Source organism: Dermochelys coriacea, chromosome 6 (assembly GCF_009764565.3).
Source record: "Dermochelys coriacea isolate rDerCor1 chromosome 6, rDerCor1.pri.v4, whole genome shotgun sequence".
Classification (NCBI taxonomy): Eukaryota; Metazoa; Chordata; order Testudines; family Dermochelyidae; genus Dermochelys; species Dermochelys coriacea.
The window spans coordinates 5,693,755-5,714,832 of NC_050073.1; the positions used below are offsets into that span (position 1 = coordinate 5,693,755).

The 21,078-nt window shown below is 46.2% G+C and overlaps 1 protein-coding gene across 12 annotated transcripts in view; it reads right to left on the minus strand.

Moving 5' to 3' along the window:
• Window positions 1-21,078, minus strand: part of LOC119856486 (E3 ubiquitin-protein ligase rnf213-alpha-like) — a 183,252-nt gene that overhangs the window by 129,732 nt on the left and 32,442 nt on the right. For 11 of the 12 annotated variants that reach the window (XR_006282264.1, XM_038404008.2, XM_043517196.1 and 8 more), the window contains 4 exons: window positions 17,877-17,986; window positions 8,004-8,070; window positions 4,919-4,958; window positions 2,836-3,015 (listed from right to left, as the gene is read on the minus strand). Coding sequence is in view for 11 of the 12 variants with exons in the window: in XM_038404008.2 (XP_038259936.1) it covers window positions 2,836-3,015; window positions 4,919-4,958; window positions 8,004-8,070; window positions 17,877-17,986 (397 nt within the window). In the remaining variant the exon portion in view is untranslated. The remainder of the gene's footprint in view (window positions 1-2,835; window positions 3,016-4,918; window positions 4,959-8,003; window positions 8,071-17,876; window positions 17,987-21,078) is intronic. The other variant, XM_043517198.1, reaches the window with a different exon arrangement.

A 21,078-nucleotide genomic window follows, 5' to 3' on the forward strand; every position in this document is an offset into this window, starting at 1 on the left:
CCAATATGGGTCTAAGCACTGCTAGGTTTAGCCCATTTGTAAGTATCTTGTTCAAATGCTTATAAATGGTTTGATACTATTTGGATGCAGTACATTTCTTATTATTTAGGCTTTTAAGGCATGTTTAGAGCAACTGTATAAGTACCATTTGGATTTAATAGATGAATTTATGGTTAAATTAGTATCATGGTATCACGCTGCATAAATAATAATACTCATGATTTTTTAAAGCTTTGGTGATGGTGATACTGCAAGATTGAGGCCTAACTCACTAAACTTTGTAATGAAAAAGACACACATATAATAAGCCTGATTGTTCTCTCGGGTAAACCAGTGTTACTCCACTAACTTTAATGGGCATCTTTGGATAGGCACTAGTGTGGGCTGAGAGGAGGGTTTGCATCTGGAATGTTCAGCACTAAGAGCCTCTACCCCTTGAGATAAAGGCCTTCGGGCCAGATTCTTACAGTATTTAGGCACCTGATGATGCAGATTTTCAAAATCCTACTGAGTGCCTGTCTGCATCGTTAGAGCCAGATTCTAAGAGGTACCTAAGTCCTCCTCTCCATGCAGAAGTTGCATGAGCTGAACTAAAGTGTGTTACCTAGTGACAACCCCCTGCTATGTTTCTGTGTTTCATAACACACAGGGAAGCAGAAAAGGCAGAGCGGGCTGAAGGAACTGGTGATCAGAGTGCACTTGGAGAGGAAAAATGTCAGACAAGAACTTAGGAGAAAGGAGATCTGACCCCTCACCCCAGCCCCCCACCCCTCAGAAAACGGAATAAGCAAAAGAACTTTCAGATGGTCAAAAATTCACTGTGTTTGAAACCTTGTGACAAATACTGAGGCCCAGTCCCCACTGTATGCCATGTGGATGGCTGCTCCTGGGGAGTCCCTGATCCCAAGGCCAGTTTTATGCCAACCCAGGGGCAACCCAGGTAATTCCTTTATTCCGTGTCTTTTACTTCTGCCTTTTTCTAATGCCTGCTGCTGCTATTTCTTTTTCGTGTGGTCTCCCTCTCACACTGAAGGTGGACGATTGGCACTTATGCCAAAATCTTCCTTATCAACTGGGTGCAATGTGCCCGTGATATAGTGCTTGGGGTCAAGCTGTTAGAAGTATCCCACGCAAATTCATAGATGTAAAAATTCATTGTGCCCATCAGCCTGGCTTCCTGCTTAACCCAGGCCAGAGAATCTCACTCAGAAATTCCTGCTTCCAGGCCAAAAACTTCTGGGTGAGCTAAGGGAAGCTTTAAGAAAGAGACTCCCAGTGATGGAGAATCCACCTCACCCGTAGATAATGGCATCAATTTCCCTCAAAGCGTTATATTTTCTGGAGTCTGGCTTTCCCGACAGGTCTGACATGTCACCTTGATTAACCCCCTCCAGGCCAAAGTTGTCAGACATGGCCTCTGACTGTGAGTGCCTCAGTTTGGAGGGAAGCAGGGGTGATGTGAGGCACCTTGGGCCTGATTTACAGAAGTACAAGCACCTGCAGCCCCCACTGACTATAATTAGGGCTGTGGGTGTGCAGCCCCTCTGAATATCAGGGCCTACGGGCTTCAGTCTAAGCCCACCCCAAAGCAACTGTGGCACTCGTGCTCCAAGGTCACTGGGGAAAATGTTGGCCTCAGATCAGTGGATTATATAGAGGCCAAATCCTCAGCCCCCATCTCCTTCCTGCTGTATAACCTGCTGGTGAACGAGTGTTACAGACAGGGTTACCAACTTTCTAATCTTTAAAAAATCGAACACCTCTGCCCCCGAGGCCCCATCCCTGCCCTGCCTCTTCCTCTGAGGCCCTGTCCCTGCCCCGCCTGTCCCCCACCCCATCGTTTGCTCTCCACCCCCACCCCTGTTGCTCGCTTCCCCATCCCTGGGACTCACCTGCCACCGGCAGAGCCAGGCTGGGAGGAGCTGACTCAGCGCCTGCCCAATTAAGGCCCAGCGAGGCACAGCAGGAGTCAGTCCCAGAGCGAGGGGCTGGGGCAGGGAAATCGGGGCACAGTGGGGTGGGGGTGGGGGACAGCCAGGATACACACACAACCAGTTCTCTCCATCAGGGTTGGGGGTGGGAAGAGCAACAGCTGCTAAGCAGAACTGCTCCTCCAGGCTCCAGCAGCTGGTGCTGCTCTTCCCACTCCCCGGTAGCAGAGGATGGTTACAGCAGGTAACTGCCAATCCACAGAGGAAACAAGACTGCTACAGCCACTAGCTGCAGGGCGTTAGTAATATGTGCTGTAGCAGCATGTGCTTTTCATTCTGGAGAGTCCCTGGTTCAATCCCCAGTGTGTTGGCTCTTACAATCCTCCCATGGCTCACAGGAGATGGATACACCTCTACCCTGCTGCAGGGATATAGCTAGCTGTCATAACTGGCTCTGTGCCACTCCAATTTGACTCCTGGACCTACTCACAGCAGACATTATAGGGGGTGTGGCAGGTCACTTTGCTTCCCAGCAATCCCAGGCTGATTGTTCCAGTCCACACAAGTTAGAGCTGCACTAAGTTGTGCCGGGGGCCAAACCATCCCTGGACTGCTCCCAGGAATGGGGGAAACTGAGGTGACAGTTGCCAAAGTCTCCCCCCACAGAGGTGACAAATGGAGCTGTGGTGGTGGACATTTCATTCTGCCCTTGCATTTCATCATGGCTGCCCCTTCCTTACTCCATTCCCAGTCCAAATTGCTTTTTACAGGCCAGTGGTGACTTTACCCATGGGAATTCCCCAGCTGCTGCCTGAAATATGTCTCATTATCACATCCTCCCACCTCCCCCACCAAGAAAGATCTAATGACCTGTCAGTGTAATCCAACTCCAGCGTCATTTTACCTTATTTCCATCCTAGCAAATTCTTGGTATCTCCTGGGATGACTGTAGGCTGCAACAATAATCTTGCTAAATGATCCATTAACTTTAAAATGTTCAGACAATATGGCAACAAACTCCAGAGTCATCATGTCTTCCACTGAGGAACTGGTGCTTGAAAAATATGGATTCTCTGATAAAATACTAGAAAAAATGAAAATGCCGTAAGATAGTCTCCAAACCATCTTCCACACAGCCACCCAGGCATGAAAACCAAGAGCAGCTAGGCCCCTCCCCTCTCCCCAACTATGCCCTAAAAAGAGGAGAGATGGTTTTGAATTAAGGCACTGAAGTAGGACTCAGGGGATCTAGCTTCAGATCCTGAATAATCTTAGGCAAGAGATTTTATCTTCCCCCTGCTCTGCCCCACACCCATAGCCTTCTTCTTACTACTTAACTAATCACCTCCTAACAAAACCCTCCCCAAGCAAAAACATGTGGCACTAACATGACATTTGCCAACCATCCCGCTGCTGTATGTTGAATCCCAACTCCTCCCCTGTCCTGTCTATTTCAACTGTGAGCCCTTTGGGGCAGAGAGTGTTTCTTACTCTGTATCTGTGCAGCCTCCAGCACAACAGAGCCCTGACTTTAGTTGTTTCCTAGGTATAACTGTAATAAATACCCTGTGGCTCAGTTCCCCATCTGGGAAGAATAACCCTTCTTCCATATTTTACATAGTTTCCAAAGTAAGTAACCTCAGTCTTTTCATTCTCTCTTCTTGCGAGAGTGCAGAGCAGGTGGAAAAGGCTAGCAGATCAGCATGGGAGTGCATCCTACCTATTTTGCACTCAGTGTACACAGCGGTAAATGAGTACACAAGGGATAAGGCCATAGAGACTCAGGCCCCGAAGCTCTACTTTAATTCAAAAAGTGAACACAGCTTAACTGCAGGTTGGCTCTTGGTGCCCCCATAACATTTCTATGGGTTAAATTAAAGCTCTCCTACACATGCTATCACATTAGTTCAAAGGTTTTAAGGATAGAGACTGCATCCAGCCTGGCCCCCATGTAATCTCCCTCAGCAATTCCTGCCTTTGGCCCAATAACTCCTGCCTGAGCTGGAGCAGAGATGCCCCATCACCATTGACACACTCAGAGTGATGGAGAATCCACCCCGTCTCTTGGGGAGTCGTTCCAAGGGTTAATTTCCTTCCTTGTTAAACACTGGCTCTTTGTTGCCAGTCTGAATTTGTCTCCCTTCAGCACCTGGCCAGTGGATCTTGCTCTGACTCTGTCTGGGGAGAGCTCTCTGTTCTCAGAAATCCCCTCCCCATGTCAGTGCTTATAGACAAGCATCACGTTACCTCTTAACCTTCTTAACTAAATAGATTGAGCCACTTCAGTCTCTCACTCTAAATCCTGTTTTCCAGACCCTGAATTGTTCTTGTAGCTCTTCTCTGAACCCTTAACAATTTGGCAACATCCTGTTTGAGGCGTGGACACCAGAACTGAACACAGGATCCAGTAATGCTCTTGTCAATGCTGCACACAGAGATGATGCCGCTGCCTGCTTCTACTCAAGATTCTTTCTAAAGACTCTCAATTTTATTACTATGAATGAACATTTATGTTATGATAGCACCCAGGTGTCTCAGCTAGGGATCAGGGTCCCATTGTGCTGCACAAAAGGAAGACAGAGAATATGTCTACGCTGCAGTCAGGAAATGTGATTGCAGCTCATGTAGGTGTAGAATCATAGAAGAATCATAGAATCATGGACGATTAGGGTTGGAAGAGACCTCAGGAGGTCATCTAGTCCAACCCCCTGCTCAAAGCAGGACCAACACCAACTAAATCTTCCCACCCAAGGCTTTGTCAAATGGCTAGTTTGTACCCAAGCTGGTTTTGATATAGCTAGGGTTAGGGTTAGAGAAAAGCTGGCTCGATTAAGAATAGCCGAGAGCTCACTACGTAGCACTTGACTCTCGGGTCTCAAACTTCATTGATTTTCATGTAAAATCCCTAGTACATCATCTGCTTCTTTTACACTCTTATTTGCACTGCATCTGCTTCACAACATCCATTTCTGAACCATGCAACAAACCTCGCCTCCGATGCTGAGTTCTCTTCGTTTCCCTTACGATCTGCAATTTTTAATAAAGAGCTTTCAGTTAAACTTGCAAAGGGTGAGTAAAAATTTCATGTCCTAAAAACAAAGAAAAGAAACTTCAAATTTACAACATATACAGCTCAGAAGTTGCATCTTCATTACAAAAATGGGGCCTGGACACAGGTCAAAATGCCTCAGAATACTTTGTTACACCTTAGCTCACATGCATTCGGTAGAATGCATTTGACATCTGCTGCTCCAATTGTCCTATTACCCTTTCACCCAACTCCATTTCTTTAGCTAGTGGGTGAGTGTGTGAGACAGGCCCCCATTTGTACCCGATCCACAGAGGATGTGGGCTTGTTGTAGCGCCATTCATGCATAGTTGTCTCTTTAGCTCAAGCTGTAGCAGCACATGCTTTTAGCTCTGGGAGGCCCCGGTTAAATCCCCAATGTGTTGGCTGTCACATTTGCAGCAGATAAAGTTTTCTTTCATTATGGTAAAATTGAAAAAAAAAAGTCCCATTAAAATATTTTGCTAGAGCTAAAGTTCATCTGGGGAGCAGACATGCAGAGCAGGAGTCCCTGAGAGAGGCTTTGGAAGAACAGATCCCTTAGCTCCTTCAAGATGGGCATCCCCACGAGAAGAGCTGGGAAGGAGCTGTTAGTGCTGAACCTCTTGGCACACGGCGTGATCTAGATGCCTCCCCACACCACACCTGAGGCCACTGGAAACCAGCTGCCTTGTCTAGTAAGTAGAGATTCTCCTCCCTATGGGCTAGGCACCATATTCCTGGATGTCCTTGTAAGAACCAGGCTGCAGCCATGTGTCGGTGAGACTGCACACGCAGCAACGGCTTCTTGTGCCCCCAAGGAGAAATGTTTCAGCTCAACAGACTTTAGGGTAAAATTGGGCAGATTTTTAAACCAGATTCACAGATCTGAACACCAGCAGGGACCAGACTCCAACTGATGGAGAATCCACCATGTTCCCTAGGTGAGTTGTTCCAAAGATTCCCCTCCCTGTTAAACATTGGCCTCTTATTTTCAGGCTTCTAGCTTCAGCTCCCAGCCCCTGGGTCTTGTTCTGCCTAGATCTACTAGATTTAAGAGCTCTCCACTATCAGAAATCTCCTTCCCAGGTAGGTATTTGTACACCGTGAGATCAAGTCACCTCTTAACTTTCTTTGGGATTAACTAAATAGATTGAGTTTCTGAGTCTCTCACTACAAGGCTTTTTCCAGACCTCAAATCATTCTTGCAGCTTTTTTCTGAACCCTGAACAGTCGCTCAACATCAGTGTGGACACTGAACACACCCCTAGTCTACACTACAAAATTACTTTGGTATAACTACGTCACTCAGGGACGTTAATAATCCAGACCCCTGTGTGTCGTAGTTTTACCGACCTAATCGCTGGTGTAGATGAATGCTATGTCCGCGGGAGAGCTTCTCCCACCGACATAACTACTGCCTCTTGCGGAGATGGAGTTATTAAGCTGACAGGAGAGCCGGGGGGAGAGGCATACGGGGCCATGTGCCCCATCCCAATTTCTGTGAGCGCCAAGCTGCCTTTGTAAAGCTTGCTCTGCTCGGCCTGCTGGGAGGGGAAGGAGAGGGGCTCTGTCCTTCTCCTGTTGTACCTCCCTCCCTCCCCCTCCACCTGCATGTTTCCGGCTCACTTGGCCCCTGTCCCTGGTAGCCGGGCCCATGTGGGGAGTGGAGGGAATGGGATGGAGACACTTCTCACGCTGAATGAGGGTGGCCTCTCTGGGTCACCCCGGTGGCTGCCAGCAAGAACCCAGCTGGGAAGGTGGCGGCAGCCTTCTCCCCGCCCGGGCCTGGCTGCCAGTCAGAGGTGCCAAGCAAGCCGAAGCCCCCTCCCCGCACTTCTCTCCAGCACATTTCTGGCTCAGTTGGCCCCAGTCCCTGGCAGCCAGGCCCAGGCAGTGAAGTGGGTGGGCTGTCCCCATGTCCCCAGCCAGGCTCTCTCACAGACAGCTGCCGTGGTGCACAGAAGTAGCGACATGGAGAGACAACCCTCATCCGGTGTGAGGAGCAGCTCCGTCCCACCCCTGCTGCTCCCCACCCTGGCCTGGCTGCCAGGGAGAGGGGCCAAGCGAACCGGAAATGTGCCAGGTGGGGAGGTGCAGCAGGACAAGGACAGAGCCTCCCCCATCCCATGCAAGTAACTCTGGCGGGGAATGCACAGTGGCCCCAGGCCAGGGGGGAGGTGTCACTGGGGAAGGTGCCGGGAGCAGGTTCCTTCTGTTCAGCCCAAGTTAGGGACATTATCTGCATGCCTTCCCCTGCTGAGGTGTCCGCAATGGCACTGGAGCTCTGAGGAGTGGGGAAAACTGTGTTGTTGTGAGCCTCTCCTCCCCCCACACCCGCCCTGTGGCCCCAGCCCCCCAGGAGCCAGCGGGATTGGCTGCCCTGGCCCAGGAAGGTGGGGCTGGAAGTTCCTCCCAGAGGTGACACATGTAGTAGTCACGTCCCCCCTGCCCACCCCTTCGCCCGCTATCAGCAGGTTTGAGTCGTCTCTACCCATCGGCTTAGAGTGTCTTCACCAGAAGCACCACTGTAAATATATAGTGTAGACCTGCCAGAGTCTCCAGGAACAATCTCTTTAATGCCATGTACAGAAGTAACCCCTCCTCTCTGCCCCTGCTCGATATCCCACTGCTTCTGTATCCAGGGATCGCCTTGCCACCTTAGGCACAGCATCGCACAGGGAGCTCCTGTTCAGCAGGTTTCCACAGGACCCCCATACCCTTCCCAGGCAGAGCTCCTGCTTTCAAGGATACAGCCCCCATTTGGCAAGTGCGGCCTATGTTCTTGCTTCCTGAACCTTGCCTCTGGGCTGTATTAAAATGTATGTTCCCATGGGCCCAGCTGATCCCGAATGCTCTGTGTAACTGCTCTGCTTCCAGCACTATTCACTACTCTCTGATTGTGTCATCTGTGAACGACATCAACAGTGATTTTGTATCTCCTTCTGGATCATCAAGGATGATATCAAAGAGTTTTGGGCCAAGGACAGATGAACAAGTTTGTGCTGAAATAATGGAATGGTTACCTGCTTTGTGGGGTTTCTCCTCCAGCTCCATTGGTTCCTCTCTCATTGTGCTGCCAGGGCTCTGGGTCTTTGAAAAGAAAGTTTTAAAACATAAATACCAGTTAAAGCACCAAAGTGGTGACCCTTTAACGGCAGGGCCTACGGTGTAACCGAGATGGAAGGAGTACATTGGCCTGTTCCCTCTCTCTGTGCAGCAGGGAATGCACTCCTGGCATAAGAGTCATCTCTGCATTAACTGAAAATGAGAGAAGCAAGCAGCCTAGTAAAATGGGTGTCTTGGGGGTCTGGCTCTCATTGTAGTGCCAGAGGGCTGGGCTTGAATCCTGAGGCAACCCTGATGGTGAAAGTTATGGGACTCTTAATTTATAAAATTCTGACCAGGTTAGAGAAGGGAGATTGGTCACATCTGTTCTCCCCATCCCCACAGGAACAAAGGAAAATTCGATGAAACTGCAAGGTGGAAAATTCGAAACTGATCAAAAGAAATACTTTTTCACACAACATGTGATTAATCTGTGGAACTCACTGCCACAGGAATTAAGCCAATCTCTTGCTATCAGAGACCAGGATGAAGTCTAACAGCACTAGTGGGCAGATTATCCCACATCTGTTTCTGTGGGTTTTTTTATCCCTTCCCCTGAAATACCTGGTGCTGGGAACTGTCAGAGACAGGGCAAGATGAACCTTGGGTCTGATTCTGTCTGGCAATTTGTATGCTCCTAAACTGTGGGTTAGTTCCAGGGGTTTGGTGTGGACAAAACTCAGAGGAAATGTCTGTCTTACCCAAGGCACTTAGAGAATGGCTGATGCAGATTTAATTCTTTTACGTATTGTGCCCCAATCTGAAGTAACTGCTGATGTTTTCATTATCTTTAGAAAAGTCCAGTTCTTCTTTGAATCTTGCTAAGCTTTTGGCTTCGGTGATGGATAGGGACAGTGAGTTCCACAGGCTAATTACACATTGTATGAATGTTTCCTTTGCTCAGTTTTGAATTTCTCACTTTCAATTTCATTGAACATACTCTTGTTCTTTTGTTATGAGGCAGGGAGAACAGAAGTGACCAATCTCCCTTCTCCAGACAACTCAGTGCAGGCTTTTATCATCTTACCCATCTCCTCGCTAAAGGAACCACCCTCCCAGTCTTTTCAAACTCTCTTCATAGAAGAGTATTTCCAGGCTCATTCTCATCACCCTTCTGTGAACCTCCCTTAGGCCAGGTCTACACTATAAATTTACATCAGTATAACTAAGTCGCTCAGGGGTGTGAAAATCCACAGCCTAACCCCTGGTGTAGACTGCGCTATGTCTATGGGAGGACACAGCTACCGAGTCTCACAGAGGTGGATGAACTACGCCAATGGGAGTCTCCTGTAAGCCCAGTAGTGTCTGCACTGAAGGGCTTCAGCGGCACAGCTGCCATGTTTTATGTGTACACCTGCCCTAATTCTGCAATAATCCACATGAGATGGGTTGACTCAGCACTGCACACAGTATCCAGATGGGGCAGCCACACTAGTTTATACAACGGCATCAGAACATTCTCTGTAATATTCTCCATCCTGTCCTCCTACATCTGAACATTTCGTTTGCTTTTTTGAACACAGCTGCACTTTGAGCAGAGGTATTCACTAAGTTGTCTATAATGGACCCAAGGACTTTTTCTGAGCTGGCAGTTACAGTAAACTCCTGTAAGGTTTATCAGTATTTGAAATTGCTCCTTCTAATGTCCATTACTTTGTCTTTATCATCACTGAATTCCAGTGGTGCAAGTAGAAATCATTTCTTGCCATTACTGCACTCATGGGAGGGACACAAGGTTGGGGGCACGTGACCTCCCCAAGTGATCCTCCATGTGACTCCTCTCTGCCCAGCCCAGGACCCCCATGCTCTCCCCGTCCCCTCCGACACTCCCCTTTGTATATACAAACATCAACATGCTTAACTACTCACTTTCCCCCCACATATGTAGCATTCAGTTTGTTTATATGAAATATGGGAGTTGGGTGAGGAGCCATTTCAGCATATGTATGACTTTTTAAAAGACAAATTTTAAGTAGAAGTGTGTCCTAAACTGCTTCATGAAAAAACTCGTACAGATACAGACAGACATCATCTTCCTCTCCAAATGCAAACAGATGGATATCATACCAAAAGGACTGAAGGTAAAAAATCCATTACAATCTACATACCAACCAGACTATGCTGACAGCTTGTGCCACACACTCTCAAAGAAACTGCGGAACCACCTGATCAACATAATCTACAGCAAACAGGGAAAGATTAAGAATAAGCTCTCAAAACTGGATACTCTCATAAAGAACCAACCTTCCACACAAACTTCCTTGTGGCTGGACTTTACAAAAACTAGACAAGCCATTTACAACACACACTTTGCTTCTCTACAAAAGAAAAAGGACACTAAGCTATCTAAACTACTACATGCCACAAGGAGCCACAACAGTGGTTCCCGTAACCCACCCAGCAATATTGTTAATCTATCCAACTATACTCTTAACCCATCAGAAGAATCTGTCCTATCTCAGGGCCTCTCCTTTTGCCCCTCCACCCCCACGAACATGATACAGTTCTCTGGTGACCTAGAATCCTATTTTCGACGCCTCCGACTCAAGGAATATTTCCAACACACCTCTGACCAACATATTAATCCACAGAGACCTTCCTGCCAACACTACAAAAAGAAGGATTCTGGGTGGACTCCTCCTGAAGGTCGAAACAGCAGACTGGACTTCTACATAGAGCGCTTCCGCCGACATGCACGGGCTGAAATTGTGGAAAAGCAGCATCACTTGCCCCATAACCTCAGCCGTGCAGAACACAATGCGATCCACAGCCTCAGAAACAACTCTGACATCATAATCAAAAAGGCTGACAAAGGAGGTGCTGTCGTCATCATGAATAGGTCGGAGTATGAACAAGAGGCTACTAGCCAGCTCTCCAACACCACTTTCTACAAGCCATTACCCTCTGATCCTACTGAGAGTTACCAAAAGAAACTACAGCATTTGCTCAAGAAACTCCCTGAAAAAGCACAAGAACAAATCCGCACAGACACACCCCTAGAACCCTGACCTGGGGTATTCTATCTGCTACCCAAGATCCATAAACCTGGAAATCCTGGACGCCCCATCATCTCAGGCATTGGCACCCAGACAGCAGGATTGTCTGGCTATGTAGACTCCCTCCTCAGGCCCCACGTTACCAGCACTCCCAGCTATCTTCGAGACACCACTGACTTCCTGAGGAAACTACAATCCATTGGTGATCTTCCTAAAAACACCATCCTAGCCACTATGGATGTAGAAGCCTCTACACCAACATTCCACACAAAGATGGACTACAAGCCGTCAGGAACAGTATCCCCGATAATGTCACAGCTAACCTGGTGGCTGAACTTTGTGACTTTGTCCTCACCCATAACTATTTCACATTTGGGGACAATGTATACCTTCAAATCAGCGGCACTGCTATCGATACCCGCATGGCCCCACAGTATGCCAACATTTTTAAGGCTGACTTAGAACAACGCTTCCTCAGCTCTCGTCCCCTAATGCCCCTACTCTACTTGCGCTACATTGATGACATCTTCATCATCTGGACCCATGGAAAAGAAGCCCTTGAGGAATTCCACCATGATTTCAACAATTTCCATCCCAGCATCAACCTCAGCCTGGACCAGTCCACACAAGAGATCCACTTCCTGGACACTACGATGCTAATAAGCGATGGTCACATAAACACCACCCTATATCGGAAACCTACTGACTGCTATTCCTACCTACATGCCTCTAGCTTTCATCCAGATCATACTACACGATCCATTGTCTACTGCCAAGCTCTTCGATATAACCGCATTTGTTCCAACGCCTCAGACAGAGACAAACACCTATAAGATCTCTATCATGCATTCTTATAACTACAATACCCACCTGCTGGAGTGAAGAAACAGATTGACAGAGCCAGAAGAGTACCCAGAAGTCACCTACTACAGGACAGGCCCAACAAAGAAAATAACAGAACGCCACTAGCCATCACCTTCAGCCCCCAACTAAAACCTCTCCAACGCATCATCAAGGATCTACAACATATCCTGAAGGACGACCCATCACTCTCACAGATCTTAGGAGACAGGCCAGTCCTTGCTTACAGACAGCCCCCCAATCTGAAGCAAATACTCACCAGCAACCACACAGCACACAACAGAACCACTAACCCAGGAACCTATCCTTGCAACAAAGCCCATTGCCAACTCTGTCCACATATCTATTCAGGGGATACCATCATAAGGCTTAATCACATCAGCCACACTATCAGAAGCTCGATCACCTGCGCATCTACCAATGTGATATATGCCATCATGTGCCAGCAATGCCCCTCTGCCATGTACATTGGTCAAACTGGACAGTCTCCATGTAAAAGAATAAATGGACACAAATCAGACCTCAAGAATTATAACATTCAAAAACCAATCGAGAACACTTCAATCTCTCTGGTCACTCGATTACAGACCTGAGGATGGCTATCCTTCAACAAAAAAGCTTCAAAAACAGACTCCAACGAGAGACTGCTGAATTGGAATTAATTTGCAACCTGGATACAATTAACTTAGGCTTGAATAGAGACTGGGAATGGATGAGTCATTACACAAAGTAAAACTATTTCCCCATGTTATTTCTCCCCCCACCCCACCCCCCACTGTTCCTCAGATGTTCTTGTTAACTGCTGGAAATAGCCTACCTTGCTTGTCACCATGAAAGGTTTTCCTCCTTTCCCTCCCTGCTGCTGGTGATGGCTCATCTTAAGTGATCACTCTCCTTACAGTGTGTATGATGAAACCCATTGTTTCATGTTCTCTGTATGTGTATATAAATCTCCCCTCTGTATTTTGCACCAAATGCATCCGATGAAGTGAGCTGTAGCTCACGAAAGCTTATGCTCAAATAAATTTGTTAGTCTCTAAGGTGCCACAAGTACTCCTTTTCTTTTTGCGAATACAGACTAACACGGCTGCTACTCTGAAAACTGCTTTATGGTATTGTACCCAAACTTCCTTTATAGGAACAGACTCCTGAAACTCTTACCACAAAAGTGGTCCATACTCATGCAAATAGTCCCATTGTCTTCAACTGGATTGATCAAATGATTAAGGGTTTACAGAATTAGGTCCCAAGTTTGTAAATTGCTCTGGATGAAATTGACAACGCCTGAGCTGTCAGATCAGAAGGAGCTTCATTCGAATAAAGGTGGGCAGATGTGTGATAAGTCTTAGATCCGTTGCTAAGATGAGGAACATATTTTCAGCAAAGTTCTTGGGGGATTCCTGAGGCAGCTGGTTTAAAGCCATTAGAGTCTGGCATTATAATCTTCACTTATAGTTCTCTCATGCACAAAGCTGGAAAAAGAGGCATTTGTATTCTTTGTTTTGCTGCTCCAGTTCCAGTTAACAAAATGCACATTAGACTAGTTTGGCTGGAAAGAAGAATTCTATGTACACTGAGGACAACACCTGATTCTCATCAGGCTGCAGCACTGGGCTGACATCAGAATCCAAACATCCTCTGGTCAATACAAGCAGAGGCATTCCTTTAGTGATTTGGACTTGATGTGATGCAGTATGGATGTCATGTTAAAATATTTACCAAATTCATGTAGATTTTGCCAAATCGTTTCAGTTAAAAATACTTTTTAAAATATACTTAAAATGAAGCATTTCATTTTGATATTTTCTCAACAAAATGTTTCAATTTTTCAGACAGAAACAAATTTTACTTAAAATATAATATTAAGGAAATTTCATAATTTAACCATTAAAATCCAATTTAAAAGGCTCAAAATTGAAATGAAAGAAAATGTTTACTTCAACCTGCAATGAAAATTTTTTCAACTTTTTGATTAACCAAAAAAACTGAAAGGTTGGTTTTTGGGTTTTTTTTGGTTTGACACAAAACAATTGTTTTCCAATTTTTCAGCATTTCCAGTGAACCGGGTAAAAACGTTATTCACTCAGCTCTAGTCCCAAATAACTACGTCCACTGAACATGCAAAGACAAGGCCAAGCTACATACACATGGTTGCTCCGGCTGGTTCCTAGCAGCTTCCAAAACACAGAACACAGTGAGCACCACTCGAGGGCTCCCATACTAGTTAAAGAGATGCTCCCTTATGCACTACAGGAATGGTCTGTTTTTTCCTTCTCTTTGTTTTCTTTCTTTTAGACAACATCTGATCCATGATAGAACTTTGCTTCTTTATCAACCAGGTTATTGAAAGTTTAAATACATTTCCCATTTACCTGGGATTTAGAGGCTACATGTGGCTGATCCAAATGTTTACGACCCAATCTTTCTTTCACCTCCTTTGGCTGGGAATCGGAGCCTGTGAGGTTGTCTCTCTCTACCTTCAGACTAGGGAAGAGGATAAAAATATGGCTCGGGCATGCAGGAGTAAAATCAGGAAGGCCAAATCACACCTGGAGTTGCAGCAAGCAATGGATGTTAAGAGTAACAAGAAGGGTTTCTTCAGGTATGTTAGCAACAAGAAGAAGGTCAGGGAAAGTGTGAGCCCCTTACTGAATGGGGGAGGCAACCTAGTGACAGAGGATGTGGAAAAAGCTAATGTACTCAATGCTTTTTTTGCCTCTGTCTTCATGAACAAGGTCAGCTCCCAGACTACTGCACTGGGCAATACAGTATGGGGAGGAGGTGACCAGCCCTCTGTGGAGAAAGAAGTGGTTCACGATTATTTAGAAAACGGTTGGGGCTGGTTTTGTTCAGTATCTTCATTAATGATCTGGAGGATGGTGTGGACTGCACCCTCAGCAAGTTTGCAGATGACACTAAACTGGGAGGAGTGGAAGATATGCTGGAAGGTAGGGATAGGATACAGAGTGATCTAGACAGATTAGAGGATTGGGCCAAAAGAAATCTGATGAGGTTCAACAAGGCCAAGTGCAGAGTCCTGCACTTAGGACGGAAGAATCCCATACACTGCTACAGACTAGGGACTGAGTGGCTCGGCAGCAGTTCTGCAGAAAAGGACTTAGGGGTTACAGTGGACAGGAAGCTGGATATGAGTCAACAGTGTGCCCTTGTTGCCAAGAAGGCAAATGGCATTTTGGGTTGAAAAGAAGGAGCATTGCCAGCAGATCAAGGGATGTGATTATTCCCCTTTATTTGGCATTGGTGAGGCCTCATCTGGAGTACTGTGTCCAGTTTTGGGCCCCACACCACAAGAAGGATGTACAAAAATTGGAAAGAGTCCAGCAGAGGGCAACAAAAATTATTAGGGGACTGGAGCACATGATTTATGAGGAGAGGTTGAGGGAACTGGAATTATTTAGTCTGCAGAAGAGAAGAGTGAGGGGGGATTTGATAGCTGCTTTCAACTACCAGAAAGGGGGTTCCAAAGAAGATGGATCTAGACTGTTCTCAGTGGTAGCAGGTGACAGAACAAGGAGTAATGGTCTCAAGTTGCAGTGGGGGAGGTTTAGGTTGGATATTAGGAAAAACTATTTCTTTAGGAGGGTGATGAAGCACTGGAATGGGTTACCTAGGGAGGTGGTGGAATCTCCTTCCTTAGAGGTTTTTAAGGTCAGGCTTGACAAAGCCCCCTGGCTGAGATGATTTAGTTGGAGTTGGTCCTGCTTTGAGCAGGGGTTGGACTAGATGACCTCCTGAGGTACCTTCCAACCCTGATATTCTATAATTCTATGATCTATGATTCTTCACTGGTGACTCCTGCTGGTGTTGAATTCTGGTCTCTTGCCCTGGCGACAGCAGAAGCCTCTTGTTGAGGGGAGATATGATTTTATTGAAGGATGCAGCCTTTCCTCTGGGATGTGGTGCTTCCTACGGTCACCCTGGCCTTTGTCACAACTAGATGACCGCAATCCAAGTTGTTTTTTATGGAGTTACAACTTAAGAACCCTCATAAATAGAGCTGGGCACATTTTTTTAGGTGAATAATATATTTGCCAAAAAATGCATTTTTGAGGCAACGAAACTATTCAAAAAATTTGATCTAATCTGTCAAATTGTTTTGGCTGAAAAAAATGGGGAAAGAACTTGAAGACACTGAAGTAGCTTATTGTTGACAATTTCAAAACAAAACATTTCAACTTTTCACCCTGAGTTTTCGTTTCAAAATGGCAATTTGTTTTGAAATTTAGCTGAGTTAAAAAGTGAAAAAGCACGTAAAACAAACCCAAAATTAAATAAAAAATCCTTCAACTCAAAATGGGTTTTTTTTTCAGATTTTTTTAGTTCAACCCCTGAACTGAAAATTCAGTTATTTGCTCAGCTCTGCTCATAAAGTTAATGTAGATACAGGCTGTGGCTGCACTCTTGATATGCCATGCATCACAGTTAGGCCCATATACCAGGGCTCCAAGGTCAACACTGGCTTCTGACTGGCAGTGCAGTTTAGGATTTTGGTTTTGACCCAGAAAGCCATAAGTGGCTTGGGATCTTACTGTTGAATATTCTGCTCTCTCCCCATGAGATACCTCTACAGCTACGACCAGCAAAGCAGGCCCCTGGTTTAACAAACAGGGATACTTTCTGCAAGGAATTCACAATCTTGCAACTCACTTCACACTTACAGATCTGTTGACCTTCAGGGATTACAAAACTCATCTGTTTTCTTGGCTTGCAGGACTGGGTTAATCTGCTCTAACTCAACCAGGTGTTATAGGGCTGGATGCAGAAATGGCTGGGGGAGATTCTTTCACCTGGGTTATGCCGGAGGCCAGATTGGACAGACATTGGGCCCTGCTGGCCTTGGAATTGATGAGCGTGTGAATTGTGGGTTATTGGTTTTTCATTTACATGTCTTTGGACAGAAGTACTTGGTGCTTCTACAACTATTAAAACCTACAGTCAGAGATAAATATGCTTTGCATAAATCGGCCTAAATTTTCAGAAGAGGCCGACTAATATTTGGGCATCACCACAATGTTTGGCTTCCCAGCTAGGGTACGTCTAAACTAAGACCAGGCTTTGACTCAGGTTTAAGCCTAAACCCACTTCTGTTCACACAAAATCAGTCTGACTCAGGTCAGCAAGCACTCCAGACCCTGCTAGGGGATGAGTCAGAGCCTGAATCCCACCGTGACTCAGATCCAAGCCCTGTCATTTTACAGTGTGAACGCAGACCCAAGTCAGAAGGTCTGTGTAGTGCAGTATGGAAGTGTTAGCACGGCTGTGAGACTCAGACCCAGCAATTGTAAATGCAGCTTTACAATGCAGTGTGGACGTTAAATTTCATTTAGTTGAAAATCCGATCTTTCATTAAAAACCAGTTTAGATGGAAATATTTTGACCAACCCTAGCTGAAAGAAATAATCAAAAATAGCAATAAATCTCAAGGCAGATTATCAGTAATAAATCTAGATCCACTTGCCATTAAAATTAAAAGGCTCAGTTCTAGGGTCTGCTCTGGATTCTCTGTGTAGGAGCAATCTTGGGTATTTTAAGAGCTGCTGGAGCAGCTTTACAGCCCTCACCTCCCAGCCTGCTGGCCCATAGGATGCTCTCAGGGTAACAGGATGCCAGTGCAGCATCCCTATGAGAGAATCTGGGCCATTTAGAGGTCATTTGAGGGTAAAAGAGAGTGGTGCCATATTCACCCCTGACATGAGGTTGGGTGAGGTTCTCTGGCCTGGGTTATGTAGGAGACCAAATTTAGATGATCGTAACAGTTCCTGTGAATTTAAACTAAAAAAGTTTGCAGGCCAGCCGTGAATTGGGATCTTGCCCTGGGGCACCACCCTGTGCCACCAGCCAAGCCAGCTTGCCGGCTAATTGTTGGAATAACTATGCTCAACTGATGTTGATCAGGTTAAATAAAACTCCCACCTCATCTGTTACTCCAGCAGCATGGCACTGAAGCTGGGATCCAGGTCCCAATTCCTGTCCTGAACTCAGCGGATGTGCTTTGTCTTGGTTCGGTTCTGAAGTTCTCCATTCTGGGTGCAAAACAAACAACAAGTGAGGATCACCAGTTTTTACCCATCCCACCCTAGCAGATTCCTTCACACATGCTTCGTACACCTCCTTTCCGGAGCTGTCCTGCAGGACACAGGAAATGAGGAAACAGTTTGGTTTTCTATAGTTTTGACAGGAATTTCTCCAATTGGCTGCTTGCTCCAACCGCCCCATCCCCACAGTCTCTTCACCTCAGTTTCAATCCACACCTGCCCCTTTTATCCTCTTCTCTCCTGCCCTGTCCCCTTCAGCCTCGCTTCCCTTTTGTGTCCCCTCTCACTTCTCTTTTCTGTCCATGTAGCTGGTCCCCACCTAACTAAACCCTCTGGAAAATAGAAAATTGTTTTGCTACCATCCCATTGGTCACTCTGCTGGTGTGTTTTACCCCTTCCCCCACCCTGGGTGTGTTTGGTTTGTTGAGATTGTCAACTCTTCGGGACAAGGACATCTACTACTCTGTGTCTGTGCAGCACCTAGCACAATGGGGCCCCACTTTTTGTTAGGACAATGTCTCGGGGCAACCAACATGATTACTAATGATAATAAGGAAACAGGCTCTGAACTTCCTTTCAAGCTGAAGACACAGCCATTGTGGAAAAGCTAAAAAAATTCTTTGCATTGGTCTTCACTGCAGAAGAGGTGAGGGAGATTCCCACACCTGGGCCATTCCTTTTAGGTGACAAATGTGAGGAACTGTCCCACGTTGAGGTGTCAATAGAGGAGGTTTTGGAACGAATTGAGAAGTTACAAACCAATTAGTCACCAGGACCGGATGGTATTCACCCAAGAGTTCTGAAGAAACTCAGATAAGAAGTCACAGAACTACTAACTGTGATTTGTAACATATCACTTAAATCAGCTTCTGTACCAGATGACTGGAGCTTAGCTAATGTGCTGCCAATTTTTTTAAAAGGCTCCACAGGTGACCCAGGCAAGTACACGCCAGTAAGCCTGACTTCAGTACCAGGCAAACTGGTTGAAACTATAGTAAAGAACAGAATAATCAGACATAGAGATGCACACGATTTGCTGGGGACGAGTCAACATGGCTTTTGTAAAGGGAAATCATGCCTCAACAATCTACTAGAATTCTTTGAGGAGGGTCAACAAACAGATGGATAAGGGTGATCCAGTGAATACAGTGCACTTGAACTTTCAGAAAGCCTCTGACAAGGTTCCTCACCAAAGGTTTTTAAGCAAAGTAACCAGCCTTGGGATAAGAGGGAAGGTCCACTCATAGATCAGTAACTGGTTAAAATTTGGGAAAGAAACAGCAGGAATAAATGGCAATATTCAGAAGGGAGAGAGGTAAATAGTGGTGTCCCCTAGCGGTTGGTACTTGGAATATTCATAAAAGATCTGGAAAAAGGGGTAAGCAGTAAGGTGGCAAAATTTACAGATGATACAAAGCTACTCAAGACAGTTAAGTCCAAAGCAGACTGTGAAGAGATACAAAGGGATCTCCCAAAACTGGTTGACTGGGCAACAAAATGGCAGATGAAATTCCGTGTTGATAAATGCAAAAGTGATGCACATAGGAAAATATAATCCCAACTGGACGTGCAAAAAAATGGGATCTAAATTAACTATTATCATTCAAGAAAAATATCTTGGAGTCCTAGAAAACATCCATTTAATGTGCAGCAGTAGTCAAAAACGCTCACAGAATGTTAGGAACCTTTAGGAAAGGGATAGATAATAAAACTGAAAATATCATATAAATCCATTGGTGCGCCCACATACTGAAAACTGCCTGCAGTTCAGGGTGCCCCCTCTCACAAAAAGATATAGTAGAAATGGAAAAGGTACAGAGAAGGCAACAGAAATGAATACGGCTATGAAACAGCTGACATATAAGGAGAGATTAAAAAGACGGGGACTGTTCAGCCTGAAAAGAGATGACAAATGACAAAAGTCTATAAAGTCATGAATGGTGGGGGCGGGGAGTGCATAAGGAAGTTTTATTTACCCCTTCACATAGCAGAAGAACCAGGACACACCCAGTGAAATGAATAGGCAGCTGGTTTAAAAACAAACAAAAGAAAGTCCTTCTTCACACAAAGAATCAACCTGTGGAACTCATTGCCAGTGGATGTTGTGAAAGCCAAAAGTATAATTGAGTTCAAAAAAGAATTAGATAAGTTCATGGAGGATAGATCTATTAGCCAAAATGGTTAGGGATGCAACCCCATGCTCTGGGTGTCCCTAAGACTCTGACTGCCAGATACTGGGCCTGGATGACCAGGGATGGCTCACTTGATAATTGCCGGTTTCAGAGTAGCAGCCGTGTTAGTCTGTATTCGCAAAAAGAAAAGGAGTACTTGTGGCACCTTAGAGACTAACAAATTTATTAGAGCATAAGCTTTCGTGCATCCGATGAAGTGAGCTGTAGCTCACGAAAGCTTATGCTCTAATAAATTTGTTAGTCTCTAAGGTGCCACAAGTACTCCTTTTCTTTTTGATAATTGCCCTGTTCTGTTCATTCCCTCTGAAGCACCTGGCATTGGCCACTGCTGGTAGAGAGGATACTGGGCTAGATGGACTATTGGTCTGACCCAGTATGGCAGTTCTTATGTTCCGCAAGGGTAGCTATAGTACATCCTGCGCCCCTCTGGAGCTCGGCTCACTCACATGTGGCTCGGACTTTGGGGGGGAGGCGCATGCCAGCATAGGCGCCGACTCCGGGAGCACCCATGGGGAAAAATTAGCACATGCTCAGAACCCACCAACAGTCAAGCTACCCCGCTCAACGCCTCCTGCCCACCACGAACAGCTGTTTCACAGAGTTCAGGATGCTCCAGGAGGAAGGGGGAGGAGTGGGGATGGGGCGTGCTTGGGGAAGGAGGCAGGAAAGAGGCATGTCGGGGCGGGGACTTGGGGGAAGTGTTGGAATGGGGCAGTGCAGGGGCGGAGCAGGGGCAGGAATAGGTGGGAGAGGGGCTGGGGGGAAGAGGTGAAGGGGCAGGGCCTGGGACGGAGGCAGGGCCGAGCACCCCCTGGCTAGAGGGGAAGTCAGCACCTATGCATGCCAGGGTTTGTCATGCTCGTGTGAGCTCCACCTCTCTAGAAGGGC